General features: G+C 40.8%; 2 protein-coding genes across 3 annotated transcripts; one reads left to right on the plus strand and one right to left on the minus strand.

Annotated features, from left to right (window-relative positions):
- Window positions 1-1,772: 1,772 nt before the first annotated feature.
- On the minus strand, window positions 1,773-9,140 carry cryba4 (crystallin, beta A4). Of its 2 annotated transcripts, none has more exons than XM_063480522.1 (7): window positions 9,112-9,140; window positions 3,969-4,107; window positions 3,317-3,360; window positions 2,839-2,957; window positions 2,528-2,669; window positions 2,243-2,385; window positions 1,773-2,096 (listed from the first exon to the last, which is right to left on the minus strand). In XM_063480522.1, exons 1-7 carry the CDS (start codon window positions 9,136-9,138, stop codon window positions 1,949-1,951), a joined length of 762 nt encoding a protein of 253 aa, XP_063336592.1. In that variant the 5' UTR covers window positions 9,139-9,140; the 3' UTR covers window positions 1,773-1,948. The 2 variants fall into 2 exon arrangements, with proteins under 2 accessions (XP_063336592.1, XP_063336593.1); XM_063480523.1 differs by lacking the exon at window positions 9,112-9,140 and adding an exon at window positions 6,446-6,570.
- A 244-nt stretch (window positions 9,141-9,384) lies between these two features.
- crybb1 (crystallin, beta B1) lies at window positions 9,385-13,109 on the plus strand. The gene is made up of 6 exons (XM_063480524.1): window positions 9,385-9,446; window positions 9,808-9,951; window positions 10,651-10,769; window positions 10,947-11,079; window positions 11,548-11,690; window positions 12,768-13,109. The coding sequence occupies exons 2-6, from the start codon at window positions 9,829-9,831 to the stop codon at window positions 12,943-12,945; spliced, it is 696 nt and encodes a 231-aa protein (XP_063336594.1). The 5' UTR covers window positions 9,385-9,446; window positions 9,808-9,828; the 3' UTR covers window positions 12,946-13,109.
- Window positions 13,110-19,624: the final 6,515 nt, after the last annotated feature.

The following is a 19,624-nucleotide window of genomic DNA, read 5'->3' on the forward strand; positions in this document are numbered from 1 at the left end:
ATATTTCTGTACTGGCTTCTATCGCTCTAATTCTCTTAAAGAGGTTAAATTACACCAGAACAACAGAACTGGACTAAAACTCAGTGGCAGCAGGTGTGACGGAGGGATGGGTCCAAATTGGAAGTTGTTTTGGTTTTTTGCTTCTGATCTTGTATGTATGGAGGCTGTCAGGAGAGAGGTCCAACAGTGAAAGTCTGCAGTCATCTGAAAAACACGGTGGAGACTCTGTCACGGTTTGGCGTTGGAGGGCTTGTCAACGTTGTACCATCAGATTTGCATCCACCATATTATAGCATCTGCAAACTATCTGATCTTTCTTTTTTTTCAGCACGAGAGTGGCCCCAAACACCTTTCAAAGCAACGTCAACATTATTGAAGCAGTGTGGGCTCATCCTGGCTGAGAACAGAACAAGAGGCAGAAGAATCCGAAGAAAAGCGTTTTCCTTCAAGAAGGAAACATTCTTGAAGGAAAAAGGAAGGAAACATTATTTATTATCTATCAATTATCAATCAACTATCAATTGTCTATCAATCTATGTCTTAAAAGAGATTTTTTCCCCCCCCCCTTTTTTTGGTAAGAATCAGAAAACGGCTTTATCACTTTAAACACAGATATTTTAATTATTTTTAAATGGCTAAATTCAAATATAATTTAAACGAGGCTATAACTGTCATATTTATTCAATGTATAGACTAATGTGTTTGTGATTTTTTTTTTTTTTTTGATTCCTTATTTATATCATTTACTTGACAACCACCTTTCCTCTTGGAAGGCGCTCTTAATGCTAAACTATATACAATGTGTTTGGAATGTCACGCTGCCACCCAGGCCTCGTTTTAGAGGGTCTTGCTTATTTCAGCAAATGTAATTTTGCATGAATTCCAGCAGCACTGTGGTCAAGGTCCCCAGTGGAAATATCTTGCATTTGTAAATGCAACTGTATTTCTGAGTTTTGCACAATGTCATATGGATAGGCAGAAGGTTGTGTACTTTTCTTGTGTTGAAATGTGGTGAATAAATCAAATAGGCTGTGGTAACCACATAGAAATTTTGAGAGCAGCTGAAAGGACCGTGTTTCACTCCCATGTGCTGGGAGGTGTTGCTTTTTATGGGCTATTATTCTAAATGAAAAAATGTTTTAATGAGCTGTCTGGTTAAAGTCCACAGGTTAATGTGATTCACTGCTCTTGTGGTAAAGTGTGGTATTATACAATAGTGAAGCCTGGCTCTAGGACAACTGCAGGTGATATCTTTAAAGCACATTTTGAGCATAAAATCATAACAGTTTCTTCTTCATAGATCCTTGATAGCTTTCGTGAATTTTAAGTTTAAAACTATATTTCAAACATTGGAATAATTACCAGTAGTGATTACTGACGTATCAAAACTGATTATTGAATTATCAAAGATTATAAGACAGCAGCATTTGTCCCTCCATAGTGTAGTGGACACAAATCCCCCCTGGAGTTGTGCCAGGAAGGGGGGATCCTGCCAAATCAAACACATGGGGCTGCCCACTGTCACAAAGGAAAGCAGTTTCTTCTTCTTTAATAAGGCAGCAATGTTTGATTAGCACATATCTTAGAAAGAGATATGTGAAAGGACTTGCAAATATTTGTTACAGTTTGGTTCACATTTATTAATCTGGTTGACATCGAGCAGTTACATAATAAGCTAAATACTTGGTTCTAAATGACATTTTTTTCCTCACATTCACCCTTATTAGCAGGTAACCTCTGTACACCGTCATGTGAATTATACAGAGGTGATCGCAGTTCAGAGGAAAACACAAGTGTGTGATGTATAAGTGATTTAGTATGTCCATATGATAAGCACATACACTGGTGGAAGTCAGTAAGGTTTAAGAAAAACAGTTTATTTAGCACGGGCAAGCAGCAGGGGTCAAAGGTAAAGGGTCACATGCTCGAAAGGGTTTGGTGTAAGTTATTACTGCTGAATACGGCGGATGGACTGGATCTGAGGGGTCTGGCAGTGAGAGCCAAACTCCCTGAAGTGTTTGTACTCCCCACAGTGACGATCGCACTCCATGATATATTGGTATCCACGATAACCAGGATACTGGTAGCAGACAAATCTGTTGAGAAATGACAGACGTGGAAATGCAAATGTTGTGAAATGTTGCAAAGCATATTGTGAAAATCTGAGTAGGGTTATTTTTGAACTGCTGAGAGGATGAGGAGGGGGAAAAAAGGAGGCAAATAAGCAGCTGGGGACACTCACGCTCCAGAATGGATCCTTAGAGAGCCAACTTCATTGTTGCACCAACCCATGGCCTGGAGGGAGGGGTAATCGTCGCTGAGCTCACCCTTACGGCCCAGGAAGTTCTCACGCTCATAGATAGTCATACGACACTCTCTGTGGTTCTGAAGGTGGGGGAGGTAAAGAAAGAATACATTTGAGTAGTTTTTCAGGTCAGGCAAGTCTACATTATTGATTTGTCCGTCACAGTAGCATTCACACACAATGCAGATTTTTCAGTGAAAAAAAAGCTGAGAGATAACTTACAGCACAGGCAATGGGTCTGAAGGAGGTCAGTCTCTCAATGTGATAGGCATTGCTACCTCCAAAAGCATCACACTGGGGGTACTCTCCCCGCTCCAGGACAAACTGCTGTCCCTGATAGGAGGCATGCTCATAACCCACCCAGCTGGAAGGAAGCATAGAAAAAAAAAGATTATTCCATCATCCCAAAAGTCCTTAAATCCACTTATACAGAGGTTAATAACATCCTGTCATGTTAACCGTATGTCACTTAATGATGGTTTTCTGCTGCATGTAAGACTGCTCTATCTGTGCGCACATATCTGTTTACTCACGCTCCACTCTCCACCCTGAGGGAGCGAACAGTCTCAAAGCCAAACTCCATCACATTGCAGCACTCAGAGGTGAACTCATGGCGGCGTCCCTGGAAGCATTCCTCATCGAAGACAATGATCTAATGGGAAAAAGGACATGCAGCTGATCGCTGTATTATCACACACCATCCACTTAAACTTGATGTGTGATGTCTGAAATCACTTCAGCAGCTCACCTCAAACATATAAAACTACATTAGCTAAGCTAATCGCTCTGAACTGGGAGATAAACCACTTTTAACAAGGCCTAATGCACAACTGTGTGATATTCCAATCCTAATGAAGTTTTTATAGCGTCCTAATGTGGTGTGACTTCATTGGGTACTCTCCCTGATGCTCAACTGTATGAGGCGTTTTACAACAAGCAGCTCGTGGTCACATCTGAGGGAAAATTCAAAGGTGCTGATGAATAAAGCTGCTCTTCCATCTGCAGACTCACCTTCCAGTGGCCGGAGAACTTGGTGCAATGGTGAGTCATCTTGTCTGGAAGGAAGAAAGAATTTTATCCACGAGTGCTAACAATGAATAGACAGTAGTGACAACAGGGGAGCCACACACTCTGAGAGGTTAGCAGTCATTTTATTCTGATGCAGAAACTAGCCAGAAGCTAACCAGTAAAGATAGATGTGTGAACCAGAAATCCAAAAAGTGAAGAACAGGAGATCGGTTCTATTGTCAGACATATGAAAAAACAAGTCTGTGTCGCAGGTACAGTGTGTACTTTACACATAATGGGCAGGATACTGGAAGCAGCCTGAATTTGTAATTGCTAGATGGAAAGCACCAGCGTCTATTTATAGTTTGGATACCAAACAGAAGAGGGTCACAGAGGCCACAGGCTTCATTTGGCTACTCTAACTTTTTTCTCTCTCTTTCTAGTTTTTCTGCCCATTTCTAAGATTGTTCCATCATCACCACTGTTCATCGCAGCCACTGGGTGCAGTGATTTCAGCCGTGGAGCCTGGATGGTGTGTGTTTGGAGTGGGAGTAGATATGGATGTGTGAATATGGGGGATGCTATACCCTGGCTGTGGTACCCTGGCTGACCATGCTGGATGGCTGTGGCGGCTGGGCGAGGGACAGGAACTCACCTTGCTTGATGCCCTTGGGTTGTCCTGCCGTGAGAGTGAGAGGAGCCACACGCCCCCACCCTTTTAAAGCCTCCCCTGGCAGGGGTCCATGCTGAAAGCCCCGGCTCAGCAGCAGGGAGGGGCTTTTCTTTGTCCCTACCTGACAAAAGCATCGTTAATCTATGGAGGGCCAGAAGTGCAGACACCACATTATCACTGGGGGCAGTGGACACAGAGACCAGGAATATAAGAAATGAAACATAGAGTGCAAGCTGAGAAAATACTGAGAGCCAACGGCATCAGAGAGGGAAGAGAAAAAAGCTGGAGCTGGAAGCTCTTTAACTCTTTATTTCAATTTATGTCTGCAAGTAAAGACCAGTCATTTTCTCAGTTAACTGGTGCTTCATTTTTGCCATTAAATGTGTGAAATTTGCAAATACAATAATGACCTGTCATACCATTAGAATTTGTTGATGATGTGAGACCAACACACACAGACAGAATGAGCTCTGTGTGCATGCCTGTTCATGTTGGTAACAGCGGTGAAGCGTTGATGGTGACTCAGAGGATGTGTTTTTTTCCACAATATGTTTGAAAATAGTAGAACAGAAAGAAAGTTAAGAGAATTGCAAGATCCTTTGACGATTTTAGTATGGGACATAAAGACAATAATTCGTTATATCTACTAAAAAAGGTTGGTACCAGAGTTAAAGCACTAATTGCGACGGCTAATTGCGACGGCTATGATTGTTTTTTGCAATTTAGTGTCAGAAAATAGGAAGAGTACTAGATGGCTCTGTCTGATATATAGCTTATTTACCCTAAAGCTAAGTCTTAAGGCAAAAGACCTCAAGTTTTTGAAACGGTTATAACAAAGGATTTTTATTTGCAAGATCATTATTTGGAATCTGTTCTCAGTCGCTTTGATGTCACTTTCAGGTGCTCAGGCAGGTAGCAGGCTGGCTACATGAAAAAAAAAAAAACAAACAGAAAAAAGCAACCTCATGCATGTGTCAAGGCAGATTTTCAGTGCAGATAGTATTCTTATGAAAGCCTCCAATGTGTGCAGTGAGAAATCTAACCAGTACAGAGGAAGTCATTCATCCAATTATGGCAAACACTAATACTTACACCAGAATGCTTTCTAACATGAAACACGTCTCCACGTCTCAAATCTGATCATTTGAAGTGTTCTAGCAAGAATACGTGGTTGATCACACAGATCATAGCAGCACTCTTTCTTTGTGTGTTTTATTTTTTTGTTATATTCATAATTACAGTAACAAAGCCTTGTTTTTACGAAATGTTCAACAGTTTAATGAAAATTTTTTAAAAAAGCCCTCAATAGTAAAAACAGGTTTAACCTGCATGCTGTAGTGTAATGCACTAGCTAGGACTTGTGTGTTAGTGAGTGTCTTGTGTGTGTGTGTGTGTGTGTGTGTGTGTGTGTGTGTGTGTGTGTGTGTGTGTGTGTGTGTGTGTGTGGACGGGTATTAACATCTTCATGGGGACCAAAAATTGGTAGTTTACTATACTTGTGGGGACAAACAGCCCTTGTGGGGACCAAAATCCCGGTCCCCACGAGTTTGAAGGCATTTTTGAGCCTCAAAATGTGGTTTTAGTGTCAGGGTTACAATTAGGTTATGGTTAGGTTTAGGGTAAGGGTCAGGGTTAGGCATTCATTTTTGATGGTTAGGGTTAGGGTAAGGGGCTAGGGAAAGCATTGTGTCAATGAGATGTCCCCACAAGGATATAAATACACACATGTGTGTGTGTGTGTGTGTGTGTGTGTGTGTGTGTGTGTGTGTGTGTGTGTGTGTGTTTAAGTGCTTACATAATCAACCACTTGTAAACAGGAGCGCAGAGGCACTCGTATGGACAGCACAAAATTGTCCTTATTTCCTGTGAGCCTAAAGGAATTTCAGCTTATCTGCAACTTTTAGACATAATTCACTGCCTCAGATCTTCATATACAAGCCTGGCTTAATCAAAGTTCATTTCTCTGAAATCAAAACAGAAATTGTAGTTCAGAGAGACCGAAAGTCTCAATGAACGTTCAATCATCCAGATCCAGCAAATCCCAAAAAGTTGATCCTGTTCATCGGGATGTATCAGTGGGGAAATGTTTCGTCTCTCATCCAAGTGACTTTTTTCCCCATCCTTATAAACAGTACCTTTGTATAATAACTGAAACTAGCACCATGGACTAACAATGGGCTGTGAGGTCAGTGTCATGATCATTAAGGTTGGGGAAACCTGCAGTCAGTTGAGAATGAAGAAGTCACTTATAAGAGTGACAAAACATTTCTCCCACTGAAAACACTATGTCCAGATTAACAGAATCAACTTTTTGAACAGAGACCAAAATGTTTCCTGCCTGAAAAGAGTCAAATTTCAAAAATATCAAACAGGTTTCCTCATCAGATTTTTTTTTTCTATACAACACAAGAAAAAACTGATCTGATTCATCTTACATTAGAAGGACAATGTTCACTTACCAGGGGAATTGTGTAATCAGCCATGATAATGATGAACCCCTCTGAAACACAGACTAAATGTTTTCTTCTTGAGAAAGCCAGGGAGGACTCCTGAGACCCCTGGCAGTCATCAGAAAATTGACCAACAAGAATGAAAGAGCCAAGGGCAGGTAAAAATCAATAGGTTCCTTTCATTTGGCAGGACATTTTGTGGCAGTGTCAGAAGATAAAAGTGACAGTGGTCAATGCATTTAAAAGTCCATGTGTGTTTTCTGCCTAAAAGTGTAAAGCAGTGACAACCACTCATCCAATCTTCTTCAGACTTGGCAAGCATCATCATCAAAATCATTATCATCATAAAATGAAGTCACAGATATAAGCTCTTGCTCTCTTTTATTTCCTCCTAATGATGTCAGCAGCACTAGCATTAGCTATCATTAGTGAGGAACGCTCACACAATGGTTTGTTCTAACTATTAAAGGAACGAATCTCTTTGCTTACAATATTTAAATTAAAGTGTGCTATGCTATGTTGTCAGCTTCACTGGCAAAAGGTACAGGTGTAACACACAGGTACACATACCTGTTAGTAGTAAGAGACTAATAAAATACTAGAATTTCACTCAAGCTTCATGGGTGTGCCATAACACACAGCAAGTCTGAAGTAGTGAAAGTTTCTGCTTTTTGTACCAGACTGTAAACCGGCTTTTTAATGCTCCTTACTTCTGCATTTGAAACTTCTGCATTGTGGATCTATGAAGATGCACTTGCTTTTGGTGCAGTCTTTAACATTATTTTTCCCACTTGATGCTAAAATGTTTAAAGTCAGCCCTACCAAGTAGGATCAGATATGTAAGGCTAGATGAAAAGATGTAAAGTCTCCATAACGGGACTGAATCACAGCAATAGTGTATTTTCTTTACAGTAAGCACTGCACCACTCTTTTCTTCTGTATGAAAAAAGACCACAGTCAAGACAATGTCCATTTAGTGACATGTTCGTTTATTACCCCAAACACATTTATTTCAACTAAACTCCGCATACTCCATCCTGCTGTCTGAATACTCACTAATGTCAGTCTCCTGTTGTCTTTATGAGTTACTTTGCTAAAAATGCTGGTGACTTTTCTTTCTTACAAATGAAACCATGTCTGTGTAGCATTCTGAAATATCAGGAAAAAGTCTGACTAAGATTAAAAATCCCTTTCTCAGGAAAGACCTGACCAAGAGGGCAGCAGAAATTACAACAAATATAATCACAGCATGGAAGCCACCCAGATTACACTGCAGGATTAGTTCACATATCAAACGCAATTTAATCCTGCTTCCATCGTGGAAATGATCTCAGCTGAAGTGATATAATCCACACATAATCCATTCGCCATAATCCCATAATTATTACCACCAACAATGACCTTTATTCAACCTCTGAAGATGACCAGGAGGAATTCTCATGCACAGCTGTGTGGCAGTGCTTTTTTGTCCAGATTACCCACCAGTCAAGAACTACTCAATATTACCCTAGCAAAGTTAAAGGAAGTGAACATGCTGCATACGCCCTCTTTATCTTTTAAATGTACCGACTGTAATGACAGTACTGTAGTTCATGGATAAAATGTAAAGCGTAAGGTTGGGGTGAGGCTAGTAAAACCCAGGCTTCTACCCTACTTGGCTCATCCCATTGCATTGATTTACATTTCTACTGTTGATTTAACACGATACCACAGAATAACTGAAAAAATGCTGCCCATACTCTCTTTGACAAACACCTGCTTTACACGGGCACTGGATTCATAATAAAAGTGTAAAATTGCTGTCAAAGCCCAAATTTATCAGCAGGCTCTCCACAAAAACATCTTAACATGGACACTGCAGAGAGAAACTGTGACAGAGAAAGGAAGATGTCTGGACATTCAGAGTGTTACACAGAAGCTACAGAAACAGCACGCACAGAACAAAAACTCAAGTTCTGGCTCTTTCCTTACCTCCACATAGTGGAGCAATAACAGCCTGAAGCTGTAAGAATACATTATATATTGTATATGATGATGATGATTGTTACTGTGATATACGATTATTGTGTCCTGTGAACAACAACAAGAAAACACTGTCCTGTGTTGAGTAGCAAAAACTGTCTTTGGTTTCTGGTACAAGAATTAAAGAATTAATATCTGGCTAAACAAACATGATGCTGGTTTTGGAAAATGTCAGATGCCAAACCAGATGTTGACTGGAAAGATGCTTTTGCGATATGAATGTGTTTATCATCTGTTAAGTAGTTGGCTAACACTAGCCAGAACTAGAAGTAGATATCAGTAGTAAGTGTTAGTGCAGTGCCAAAGCATTTAGTGGAACAGCTCTGGTGAACCTGAATGTCAGTGGGAGAAAGAGAATCTCCAGTAACTCAATTATCTTAAAGTTTAATAATGTTTAAACAGCAAAATGTCCAAAAAACCAAAACACTTCATTTGAAATGCTGTTTGATTCTTTGTATGGAGAACACATAGAAGATCAACATGAACGAATAGATCACTGCCTTTTTTTTTGTTTTCTGTCTGTTTCTGTTGTGGTGATTCCCAAAATCAAGAAATGGTGGTGATTTAAAGTAGAAAGTCTGAGTTAAAGAATATGTTGTATTTGTGTTTGTGTGTGTGCCTTTTCTGTGTAGGTGACAGAGAGTGTGGATTACCTCTTTGTGTCCTGTGGACCTTTGCATTCCTCAACTCTACATGCGACTACAGCTCACAGGCCTACCAGCCCAACACACAGCAAAGAATGCTGTGTCAGTGGTTTCCTTTGACAGCAAAATGCTTACAGGCAGGCCCGAGGGGCCAGCAGTGTTTCCAGGCTATGCGATGACCTGCTGGCTTTGGTCCAGGCCAACAGTGATGACGAGAGGCTTTCTATTGTGCTGTGAGCCTCTACGTTTGGCCTTTGCCAGAGTATAAAAGCTTGGGTTGAGCGTTGAAGGGACCAGCACGAGCTAGCCTCCCTCATACGGCACTGCAAGCTATACTGACGCAGGTAAGCACACACAGACGCAGACATACAGGCCAGAGCATTCATCATGGTACAGTAGGACACCCACACATCCAGAGCCAGGGCCCACTCCCTGCCCACCGCTCCCAGCTTAAACTCCACCGTCCCGGGGAAAGGCCAAAACAACACCCAAATGAACCTCCAACACAAACTTCAGACTTGTGCTACTAGTCCAAAACCCTCCAAACACTTCTGCCTACCAACCCTCTGTCTATGTTGACACCTTGCCTGGGCCACATTTAACCTCACTTCTCCTTCCCTTTCACTTTCTCCTCTGAAACCCTGTCACTTCGATTTACACCTCTATTTCTGTTCATCCCCTTGTCTTCCTCCATCTTTCACCCAGACTCTCCTGAAGCCCCTCACCATGTCTCAGACTGCCAAGTCCGCCTCCAGCCAGGGCACTGATGCCAAGGACAAGGGAGCCCCAGCTCCAGCTGCCTCCAGCAAGGCCACCAAGACCGGCGAGCCTGGCATGGGATCCTTCAGAGTGAGTCATTGCAGAGACAGAATGTGTGCATTTTATTTTTTCCTAAAGGGCAAAGAAAGTAGACTGCATGTTGTCCCATGTGTTTCATCTAGCAGGGCAGTTATATGTTTATTTACTGAAGGTTTGAATTAGACATTAGAATTTCAGATACTATAGAGGTGAATGATAAAAAACAGCAAGAAACTTGGTTAAAAGACCAAAAATAACCACTTTGAATTTAGATACTGATGCTTTGAGCAGTAAAAAATTTTTTTTTATCCAAAATGTATTGAGGCTATTCTTTCTGATCTGAGTACCTATGTACTTTAGACTCTTTCTGTGAAAGCCACCGCCTCACAGGGCTTAAGAAATGTCTCTGAGATGGAGCAAAAATTAAATGACCTCATATACTATAGTCTAGTGAAAAATAATGTATATTTGTAAGCTCATAATCTTTAATACTGGCATCATTTTACACGTAGCCACGTTAAAAGCGACATGTTTCTCAAGTATAAGGTCGTTTTGGAAATCTAAGTAATTAGTAAGTTCAGTCAGTGCTGAGGAGTTTAAAGGGGAAATTACTGTTTAAGAAGTTACCTTTTTTCATGCTCCATCCAAAAATGATTCCAAATCCAAAATTTGTTTTAAACCTTCCACATGAACTACAGCTATAAACATAGTGTAAAGAAACAGCTATGACTCTATGTGTCCTCTGCGCAGATCATGCTGTTCGACCAGGAGAACTTCCAGGGCAGGATGATGGAGGTCCAGAATGAGTGTATGAACGTGTGTGACCGTGGCATGGATAGAGTGCGTAGTATCATTGTGGAGTGTGGCCCGTAAGTGAATACACACACACACACTTGATTTAAGCAGCTGCCTGCATATCTTCTCTATTCATGTATATGTCACTTTTATCTTTCTTCCAATTCTTCTCCTGTGCCTTCCCCACTTAACCCTTTTGCCCCCCCCCCCCCCCCCCCCCCATCCTGTCCATGGTGTCCCCCGTTCTCCAGCTTTGTTGCCTTTGAGCAGACTAACTTCCGTGGGGAGATGTTCATCCTGGAGAAGGGAGAGTATCCTCGCTGGGATACCTGGAGCAACTCCTACCGCAGCGACTGCCTCATGTCCCTCAGGCCCATCCGAATGGTAAAATGAGCTGTTTTCTTCGTTTGTTTTTCATAAAATGGGAGAATATAGTGATTCTATATTCTCAGACCCTACGTTTTGACTGACTAACAGTCCAGAGCTAAACTTACAGAAAAGAAAAGCAGCAAATCAGCAAATATGACGAACTGAAACCAGGAAAAAGTTTGACATATATGCTTGAAAAAGCACTGAAAAGGTTAAGTGACTATCAACACAGTTCCTAAAGAAAAGAAATCAACAATATTTTTCATATGCTGATACTATAGTATATCACATCATCAGCATGACATTGGCCCCTAATTTAGCACAAAATCCATTCATGGATTCCACTAACTGCTCATGGAAGCAGTTCAACATTGCCACCCACAGACAATTTCTTACAAAATGCAATGAATGAAAAAGCAGAGAATGCACATGTAATGTATGTTGTATAGAGACTACATTTTATTCTTCCTTTCCTACCTGCAGGACAGCATGGAGCACAAGATCTGCCTGTATGAGCTCTCTGACTTCAAGGGCAACAAGATGGAGATCCAGGAGGACGATGTGCCCACACTCTGGGCGCATGGCTTCTGCGACAGAGTGGGCAGCGTGAGGGTGCCAGGAGGAGCGTGAGTAGACACGTTTAGTACTTGTGCTCTCTCCCAAAACAAAACACAAATTAGCAGAGTATCACGAATATCATCAACATGCAGGCCTGTGTTAAGGCCTGTGAACACAGTGTGGAAGTAAATTTTGTAGTACATCATATTACTATAGTAAAAAGTACATTTTCCGTATATAAAATGGACTGCCAACATGGTTTCAGACACACCTAAGAGGGTTCCACAGACTTGTTGGATTATACTACAAATAACAAGTGGGATGAGATGTCATTAAAAGGCTTGTCCTTTTGTCTACAAATCTTTTTTTAGCCAGAAAATTTGCTTCATTTCATTATGTCCTCTAAGTCGCCAATACAAATCTGTTCATTTGTATTGCTGACCGAAAGCCTCCAGAACAGCTTCAGTGCCTTTATCATACACCTTGAAAGCCTGTACTCTCTGGATTAGATAAATGCCATCCTGACCAGAACATTCACAAATCTAATTCTTCATTATTGGAGTTGGTAATGCTCCCATAAATCCACTTCAGGGGAACTCAGAATCTCCTAGTTACCACTGCAACCCCTTGAAGGACTTCCAGAACATTCTGTTAGACAACTAAAACGTTGTAAAAGAACCCCAGGTTCTCCTAAAAAGAAACCTTTAAAAGATCCCTGGAAGGAGAACCAGGAACCTCACTGACGACTAACTGAACCTCCTTAACCGAACTCTTCAGGCTCCTAAATGTCCACTTAACCCTTAACTTAAGCATTTCTAGAACTCCCTTATGGACTCATCAGAAAACCTCATTAAGACTTGGTATCTCCAATGTCCTCCAGACCTCCTAATTCACTTCTGGTGTCTCCTAGGTGATCAGTAGAATCTTTTCACCACAAGAACTTCAACAGTAAACATTAAACTTCTTAGGACTTAGCACTATAACTGTCTTATTCTCTATTATATTATATCTTATATTCTCTATCATAACCCTATAATGTCATATACCATTTTTTTATTTGTATGGATATCAGCCAGTAGTACACTACATGGACATCCTATAATAAACACACAACCATGACCTTTACCCTATCATGTCTCTCTCAGGTGGGTGGGTTACCAGTACCCTGGATACAGAGGCTACCAGTACCTGTTTGAGTGCGGTGACTACAGACACTACAATGACTTCTGCGCCTTCCAGCCCCAGATCCAGTCCATGCGCCGCATCAGGGACATGCAGTTCCACCAGAGAGGATGCTTCACCTTCACCTCCGCCAGCAAGTGAATGACATCTGCTGGCTGCCCGGTGCTGTTGCAGCCATGCAGCCCTCTCAGCTTTTTATCTCTCCAAACAAGCCCTTTCTCCAGTCTCCAGTGCTTTCCTTTATCTCCACATCATCGCTCCATCCCAGAGGAAAGACAGAATGAGAGCAAACACACTGGACAACATTAAGTGACTTTTTATGGTGCTAAAAATAAACATGTTGTGAAAAACCTAACCCTTCCTGCCTAGACTACCTTTATTCATTTTTCAGAAAAATGTTCGGATGATGTTCTAACAGAAATATATGAAGCGTAGGCAATTTTGATATGCTAGATTTAACACTGCAATTGAGGGTCCTGTTATATAGTTGCACTATTTTTAGATTTCTTTTATTGGCATGGCTTTTTAAATTTTTTAAAAAGACTCGACAGTATTCAGTTTATTCTCGAATCTTAAAATACAAGAATAGATATAAATGCAGTATAGAAGAAGAAGTGGTAATTGAATTTTACACAAATTAATACCAGGAATACGGATAATTAAAAATACAGTAACTAGAAGATATTCTTCATAGTAAATAAACCAATGGGTTTGCAAAATAGCTTGCACTGACTTTCAGAGTCAGAATCACCTTTATTGTCATTGCACAGTATGATAAAAACTACAGCACAACGAAATTGGCTTGTGCATCCTCTAGATCAGCACCCACATTCACACAGATCTATTTACACAAAAGTTTAAATACTTAATTTTTAACTAAATTTAATCCAAGTTATAAAATAATACTTAGAACACTGCAGTTGTTCTGGGCAAGGGAAGACTCCACGACAGGTGGAGTCAGTTCAGTTTTATAATGGTACTGGGCAAATAAAACTGTTTTGCAACCTGGTGCACTGTAAAATCGAATTAGTTCCCAGAATGTGTTTTGTCCTGAACAATATTGTTTGCAGAGGCAGCGGGTCATGAAAAGAACATCCAGTGAGGGCAGAGGGAGTCCAATTATGTCTTTCAGCAGTTCTTATTACTCGTTTGAGGGATTTCTTGTGGTTCTCTGTGCAGTCAGCGTACCATGCTGTTATAGAGGTTTTGCACGTGATGTCATGTGCATGTCGCTGAAGAGCTGTCCGCCATACTGGACGTAACAATCACATCCAATCGCTCATAGGTACTTTACATAGAAATTATCATTACTTTCCCCCCGCTTACAATGGCTGTATTCTGCTTTGTGGTGCAGCAGGTATGCCCCAGTTGAAACTGGGGTAAAGTGGTCACATGTTTTGAATCACACTTCGGAGCAGTGTTTCAAAACATCTGTGCTTCTGAAGCTCAATACAGTATCGAAACATCTATTTCAACCTTCCCATCCCTACAAATGAGTTAAATCTGCAACATAATAAAATATAAAGCACCATGTGACTGAGTAGTCATGGCCCAAATGAAGCTTTCTGAAGCATGTATTGAAAAAATGTTCATTACTTGAAGCTCGTCAACATAGTCCTATATTTGGTGCCTTCTTGTAGCTAAAAGCAAAAGCTGTGTGAAGAGCAGCTTGAAATGAACTGCTTCATTATGACTGCCCATTCTACAGAGCTCAGTTGACAGCATCTGTGTGATATCAGGTGCTTTGAACATCTTTTTGTGTGTGTGTGTTTTTTTTTTTTTATTGTTTTGGGGGTGGGGTGGGGAGTTACAATGGTGTGGTCTCCCATTGTTTGACTCCTTGACAGCACAGTCTTATAATACGTTGGGAGTATGCTTGTGCTGTGAGGTCCTCTTTCACCTTTCTTTTGGAACTATCCACTTGTCATACAGATCTCTCATGTCTGTTTTCAACTCTTTAGGTGCCTCACTATCCTCCAGCATAGTGGAGTGAAATCTGAGTCTGCAAGTCTCCGTACGTATTTCAAATTTTTCAAGAACAGCCTTCTTCACCTTTACATGATCCATAATCTGACCAATGTCCATGGCTACAAAAGCAGCTCGTGCCTCACCAGTGAGAAGGGGAGCACATTGCAGTCTTCCAGTGGCTACTGACATCCACTTGGAATCCTTTCAAAAGTTCTTAGTGAATGTTCACTGTCTTCGTCCTCATTATAAGGTTACATTTTAGTACCTTTCCAAACAGACTGTCTCGTTAAACTGGAAGACTGTAGTGCTGCTGTAGTGGCTTTGATTAAATTAGGTTCTGTCTGAGTCAGTGCAGGATGCTCCAAAGTTGGACTCAGATGTATTTCGGTTGCACCTTCCAAAATCAGCTGGTGCTCTGGTGAGCACCAGCTGGTGAACTGTGCTGAATCTTTTTTTACCAACGCTCTTCTACCATTGCTTATCCAGTTCCCATCGTGCCTTTCTGTCATTTTGCTTCCTCATAAAGCCATGCAGGAGGTTAGAAAGTTAAGTAAGGTTTATGTGGTTCAATGGCTGGCTCTTGCTCTACTGTCTCTAGCTGACTGACATCTGGAGGCTCATCCCTCACAGAATCTATTTGGCGCTTGGTGCTTTTTTGTCTAGCCCCTTTCTGCATTACTGTCACCATTGCCACCATTTGTAGTCTGACTCCAGTGTCAAGGAAGGGAACATACTCAGCAAACATTTTGATAGTGATGGCCAAATAAAGGTTTCTGAAGCATTGACACATGTATTAAAAAACAGGCAAGAAACACCCCTCCACTTGGTTTACCCTAGTGATGTCAGACATGACATAATCGGTACTTGAAAAGTCAGGAAATTCTGGGCGGCCACTTTTCTACAACTGACCTACATGAAGACTCAGAGCAAATGAGCTAAATCTGCAACATAATAAAATATAAAGAACTATTTGACTGAATTTTTGATTTAATCTGCTGTATGTTTAATTTTGACAGGAACGTAATGCTTACACAAACAAAGTCGGGATAGTAACCATAGCAATGTTACTTTGGTAATAGTGTTTAATGTGTAAAAAGTTCACATTTCTGAGACAAGTGGAGAGTATACCAGCTGCTCATCCACTTTGTCTTTGTCTGTTTTTTTTGTTGCAAATGTGAAATGTGGTTTATGTCATTTAATACATCAACATGCTACAGAGGTGTGCATTAAACAAAGTATTGCATTTTTTATAATCTAATTATTTGAATTACTCGATGAATCATTGCCGCCCTACCTGCCATGGTTGTGTTATCTGCAGTGTTGGGCAAGTTACTTTGAAAAAGTAATTAATTATAGTTACTTCAAAGTAACTGAGTTAGTAACTGAGTTACAAGATTCTAAAAGTAATTAATTACTTGAAAAGTAACTATTGCGTTACTTTAAAAAAAAATGTTTAACCCTCTGGGGTCCAGGGTATAATTGGCCATTTTTGACTACTTTTGATGTTTCCTCTACATTTCACCTTTGAAAACTATTTACTTTGCCTTGTTTGGTATCATCCTTTTCAGCACAACCTCACGTGTCTGAATTTACAGTTATGTTTTCATTTTGACATACTGTATTAACACAACTGATCTAAAATCAGACAAAAAACATAAAATCCGAGTAGAAAAAGTTATATTTTTTACTGTAACAACCACAAACATGTTTAATGAATCATATTTCATAACTTTAAATGCAAATATAAATTGTCAATTTTAAAGTCCTATGCACAAGTTTTGCAAACAACAAAGTTATTTGCAGCCATTTACCTTTTACCCTTTTTTTATATAACCATTTCAAACTATTTACAGAACAATCAGCTGTTCTGCATTCAATAAGATGTCACACAAATTATTTGTGCCACTCCAAATATTTCTGTCCACTATAAAGGAGAACATCACAGCCTGATACCTGCAGGTCTGACAGCAGCAGGTGTATCACTCCTGTTTCTACCTGGAGACAGCAGTCGCCTCATTGTTCTGACACACAACACAAAACTATCCACAACACTACACACTAACTACACAAGACAACACATTAACTACACACTCCAAACACGCTAAACGTCACAAATCTCTCACATCTCAAAACTCTCTCTCTTTTTCTGCTGTCTTTCTTTCTCTCTCGCTCTCTCTCTGTTGCCGTCACTCCTAAAGCTTCCCCCTCTTCCTAAACAACCAAATGCATTTTTCCACCAAGTGGGCAGTTTTTTGTTTTGTTGGGGTTTTTTGGGGGGTCATAAGCAGAGAGTGCTTGCTGGCGCTGTCCTTAGACGTTAAATGTGACGAAACTATTGAGGAAAAAACACTCGTATATATTGTTTATCATGACTCTGGTTTTATGTGGCCTATCAACACAATTTAAAAACTGGTATATATCACCTTGTTGCTTTGTCATCTTGAAGTGGTCATGTGATTGGCTTACCACGACTGCTTTATTTTTCCTCAGTCAAACAGCAGCACTCATGCGATTGTTTTGCCCCCTTAGCTCCAGGTGTTGTGCCAAAAAGTGATTGTCGGGCAGAAAGTGATTGCCGTCCGCAGGAGCGCGCGCAGCTGCTTAAAGCTGTAGCGCCCAGATGACTTAGGTAGACAGCTACTTCCGTGCAACTGATATAAGATGCGGTAAGCTGAAGACAGCTTCAACCGTCTGTTTGTTGAAAAATAGTAATGTCTGTGAAGACATCTGTGAGCTGTTGGGCACAGTCTCTGTGCTCAACAGCTCACCCTGTGCTGTTCTAACATTTGCAGACTTGAAGATGTGAAGACGACCTGATGAATACTGTTTTTGCCTGTCTAATTTAGGTTAGGTTATCTGACTGTGCTGTACAGTGCTTTGTCTCCCGACTAGGGATGGGTATTGATAAGATTTTCACGATTCCGATTCCATTTTCGATTCTGTTTAACGATTCGATTCTTTATCGATTCTCTTATCGATTCTTTTTAAAAAAGGAGAACACTAAGGTTGATTAGCTTAGAACTTTGTTTTATATCTTCTCTTTGAACAAGATAGAAATTTAGGAGTAACATGGCTTTACAAACCCAACAGTGAGATCTTAAGAGATCCACAGCCTACGGCTCTTCAATGGGGTGTCACAGGGTCCCCAGAAAAAAAAATTGTAAATGTAAAATAATAAAATAAATATTCTTCTGTAGCAATTACACAAGAACATCCAGTAATGTCCCTGCCTACAATTAAACACATTCAAAATCGGGGGCATCTGCTGTGGCAAATGGGTGCAAGCCTTTGACCACAAACTTAGTCACTGCTCGGTGACATTCGTCTATCCTGGCCTGAAAGGAGACGCTAACGGTAGACTGCAGTGAGAACTGCCAGCATCTGAGCCAGCCAGACTCTGTCTCTCTCATCATGGTCACCTAAATGCAGCGCACAGTAATGGCAGGTTTTGTAATAAGGCAGATCGCGCTAACATAATATGCACTGTTAGTTGATTATTTACCTGCCGCATTAACGGGAGAGGACGTGCAAACGTTACCGCTGCTGCTGGGTTGAGATTCACGACTCCAGAGCGGAATTAAAAACACGACATTCATTTAAGGTCATCGTGTGTTTTGTGAGCAAATGCTTTTGCATATTCGTAGTGTTTCCTCCCTTAAATGAAATATCTACTTTGCAAGTATTGCAAGTTGCCCTGTTGTCATCCGTTCTCGTAAAGTATAACCAAACTTTTGAGCGTTTGAGCCGCTTAGGCGCCATGTTTCCTGCCAGGTAAATGACGCTCCGCAACGTGGTGACATAATTTGGGGCGACTGGAATCGATAAGGGAATCGTTTGCAAAAATGGCAAACAATTCCAAGGAATTGAAACAGTGGGAACCGGTTCTCAACAAGAACCGGGTTTCGATACCCATCCCTACTCCCGACTGAAAAAAAATGCTCTATCACACTTCCTCAGTAGGGCCTAGACCTCCATGGTCATCCAGGGCTTCCTGTTAGGGACGGTCCCGATATGCAAACCAGGGAAAGATGAAACAAAACCAGATAATTATAGACCAATAGCACTGACTTCTAACATATGCAAAATAATAGAGAGGATGATTAATGATAGATTGGTGTAGAAATACCAGACATTTTAATTGAGATTAAATATGATGGGACTGACAGTTAAATTCGTATGGATATCAGCACATTATGGTGTTTTTGGCAATGAGGTGACAGATAAAATTGCAAAGAAGGCTGCTAAAGGAGATCCAGTTGATTTAAATATCAGTATTAGTAAAGCTGAAATGAAGAGCATGGTAAAACAGAAAATGAGGGAAAGATGGCAAAAGCAGTGAGAGGAGGAGGGAGACATGGAACATGAGAAGCACAGGAAGGACCAGGAGAGAAGAGTCTCAGTTGTTGTGTCCTTGGGCAAGACACTTCACCTACTGCCTACTGGTGTTGGCCAGAGGGGCCGATGGCGTGATATGGCAGCCTTGCTTCTGTCAGTCTGCCCCAGGGCAGCTGTGGCTACAAGTGTAGCTTGCCTCCACCAGTGTGTGAATGTGAGAGTGAATGAATAGTGGAATTGTAAAGCGCTTTGAGGGTCTCAAAAAGCACTATATAAATGCAATCCATTATTATTATTAAGAGACAATTATATCTTGATTCAGATTTGGACACGCTGGGTTAAACAGCTCACTATTCATTATAGGGAAACATCAAACAGGGAAATGTAGTCACTGTGGAATTAGTGAAACCACTGAACATGGTCTGTTGCACTGTCAAAATTATCAGGAAGGAAGAAGCCAACTAATTCCAAAAAAACAAGCTAGATATAAAGGATTTATTGCAAAGGAACTCCAGAT

The sequence above is a fragment of the Pelmatolapia mariae genome, linkage group LG7 (assembly GCF_036321145.2).
Source record: "Pelmatolapia mariae isolate MD_Pm_ZW linkage group LG7, Pm_UMD_F_2, whole genome shotgun sequence".
Lineage (NCBI taxonomy): Eukaryota > Metazoa > Chordata > Actinopteri > Cichliformes > Cichlidae > Pelmatolapia > Pelmatolapia mariae.

Excerpts from the sequence above, each read along its gene's own strand:
- cryba4 (XM_063480522.1), bottom strand. The coding sequence starts at position 9,138 with ATGCAAAGGTCCACAGGACACAAAGAG. Across the intron at positions 2,386-2,527 it reads TCAGACCCATTGCCTGTGCT|AACCACAGAGAGTGTCGTAT; the intron begins GTAAGTTATCTC and ends CCCCACCTTCAG. Across the intron at positions 2,097-2,242 it reads CTAAGGATCCATTCTGGAGC|ATTTGTCTGCTACCAGTATC; the intron begins GTGAGTGTCCCC and ends ATTTCTCAACAG.
- crybb1 (XM_063480524.1), top strand. The coding sequence starts at position 9,829 with ATGTCTCAGACTGCCAAGTCCGCCTCCAGCCAGGGCACTGATGCCAAG. Across the intron at positions 9,952-10,650 it reads CTGGCATGGGATCCTTCAGA|ATCATGCTGTTCGACCAGGA; the intron begins GTGAGTCATTGC and ends TCCTCTGCGCAG. Across the intron at positions 11,080-11,547 it reads CCCTCAGGCCCATCCGAATG|GACAGCATGGAGCACAAGAT; the intron begins GTAAAATGAGCT and ends TCCTACCTGCAG.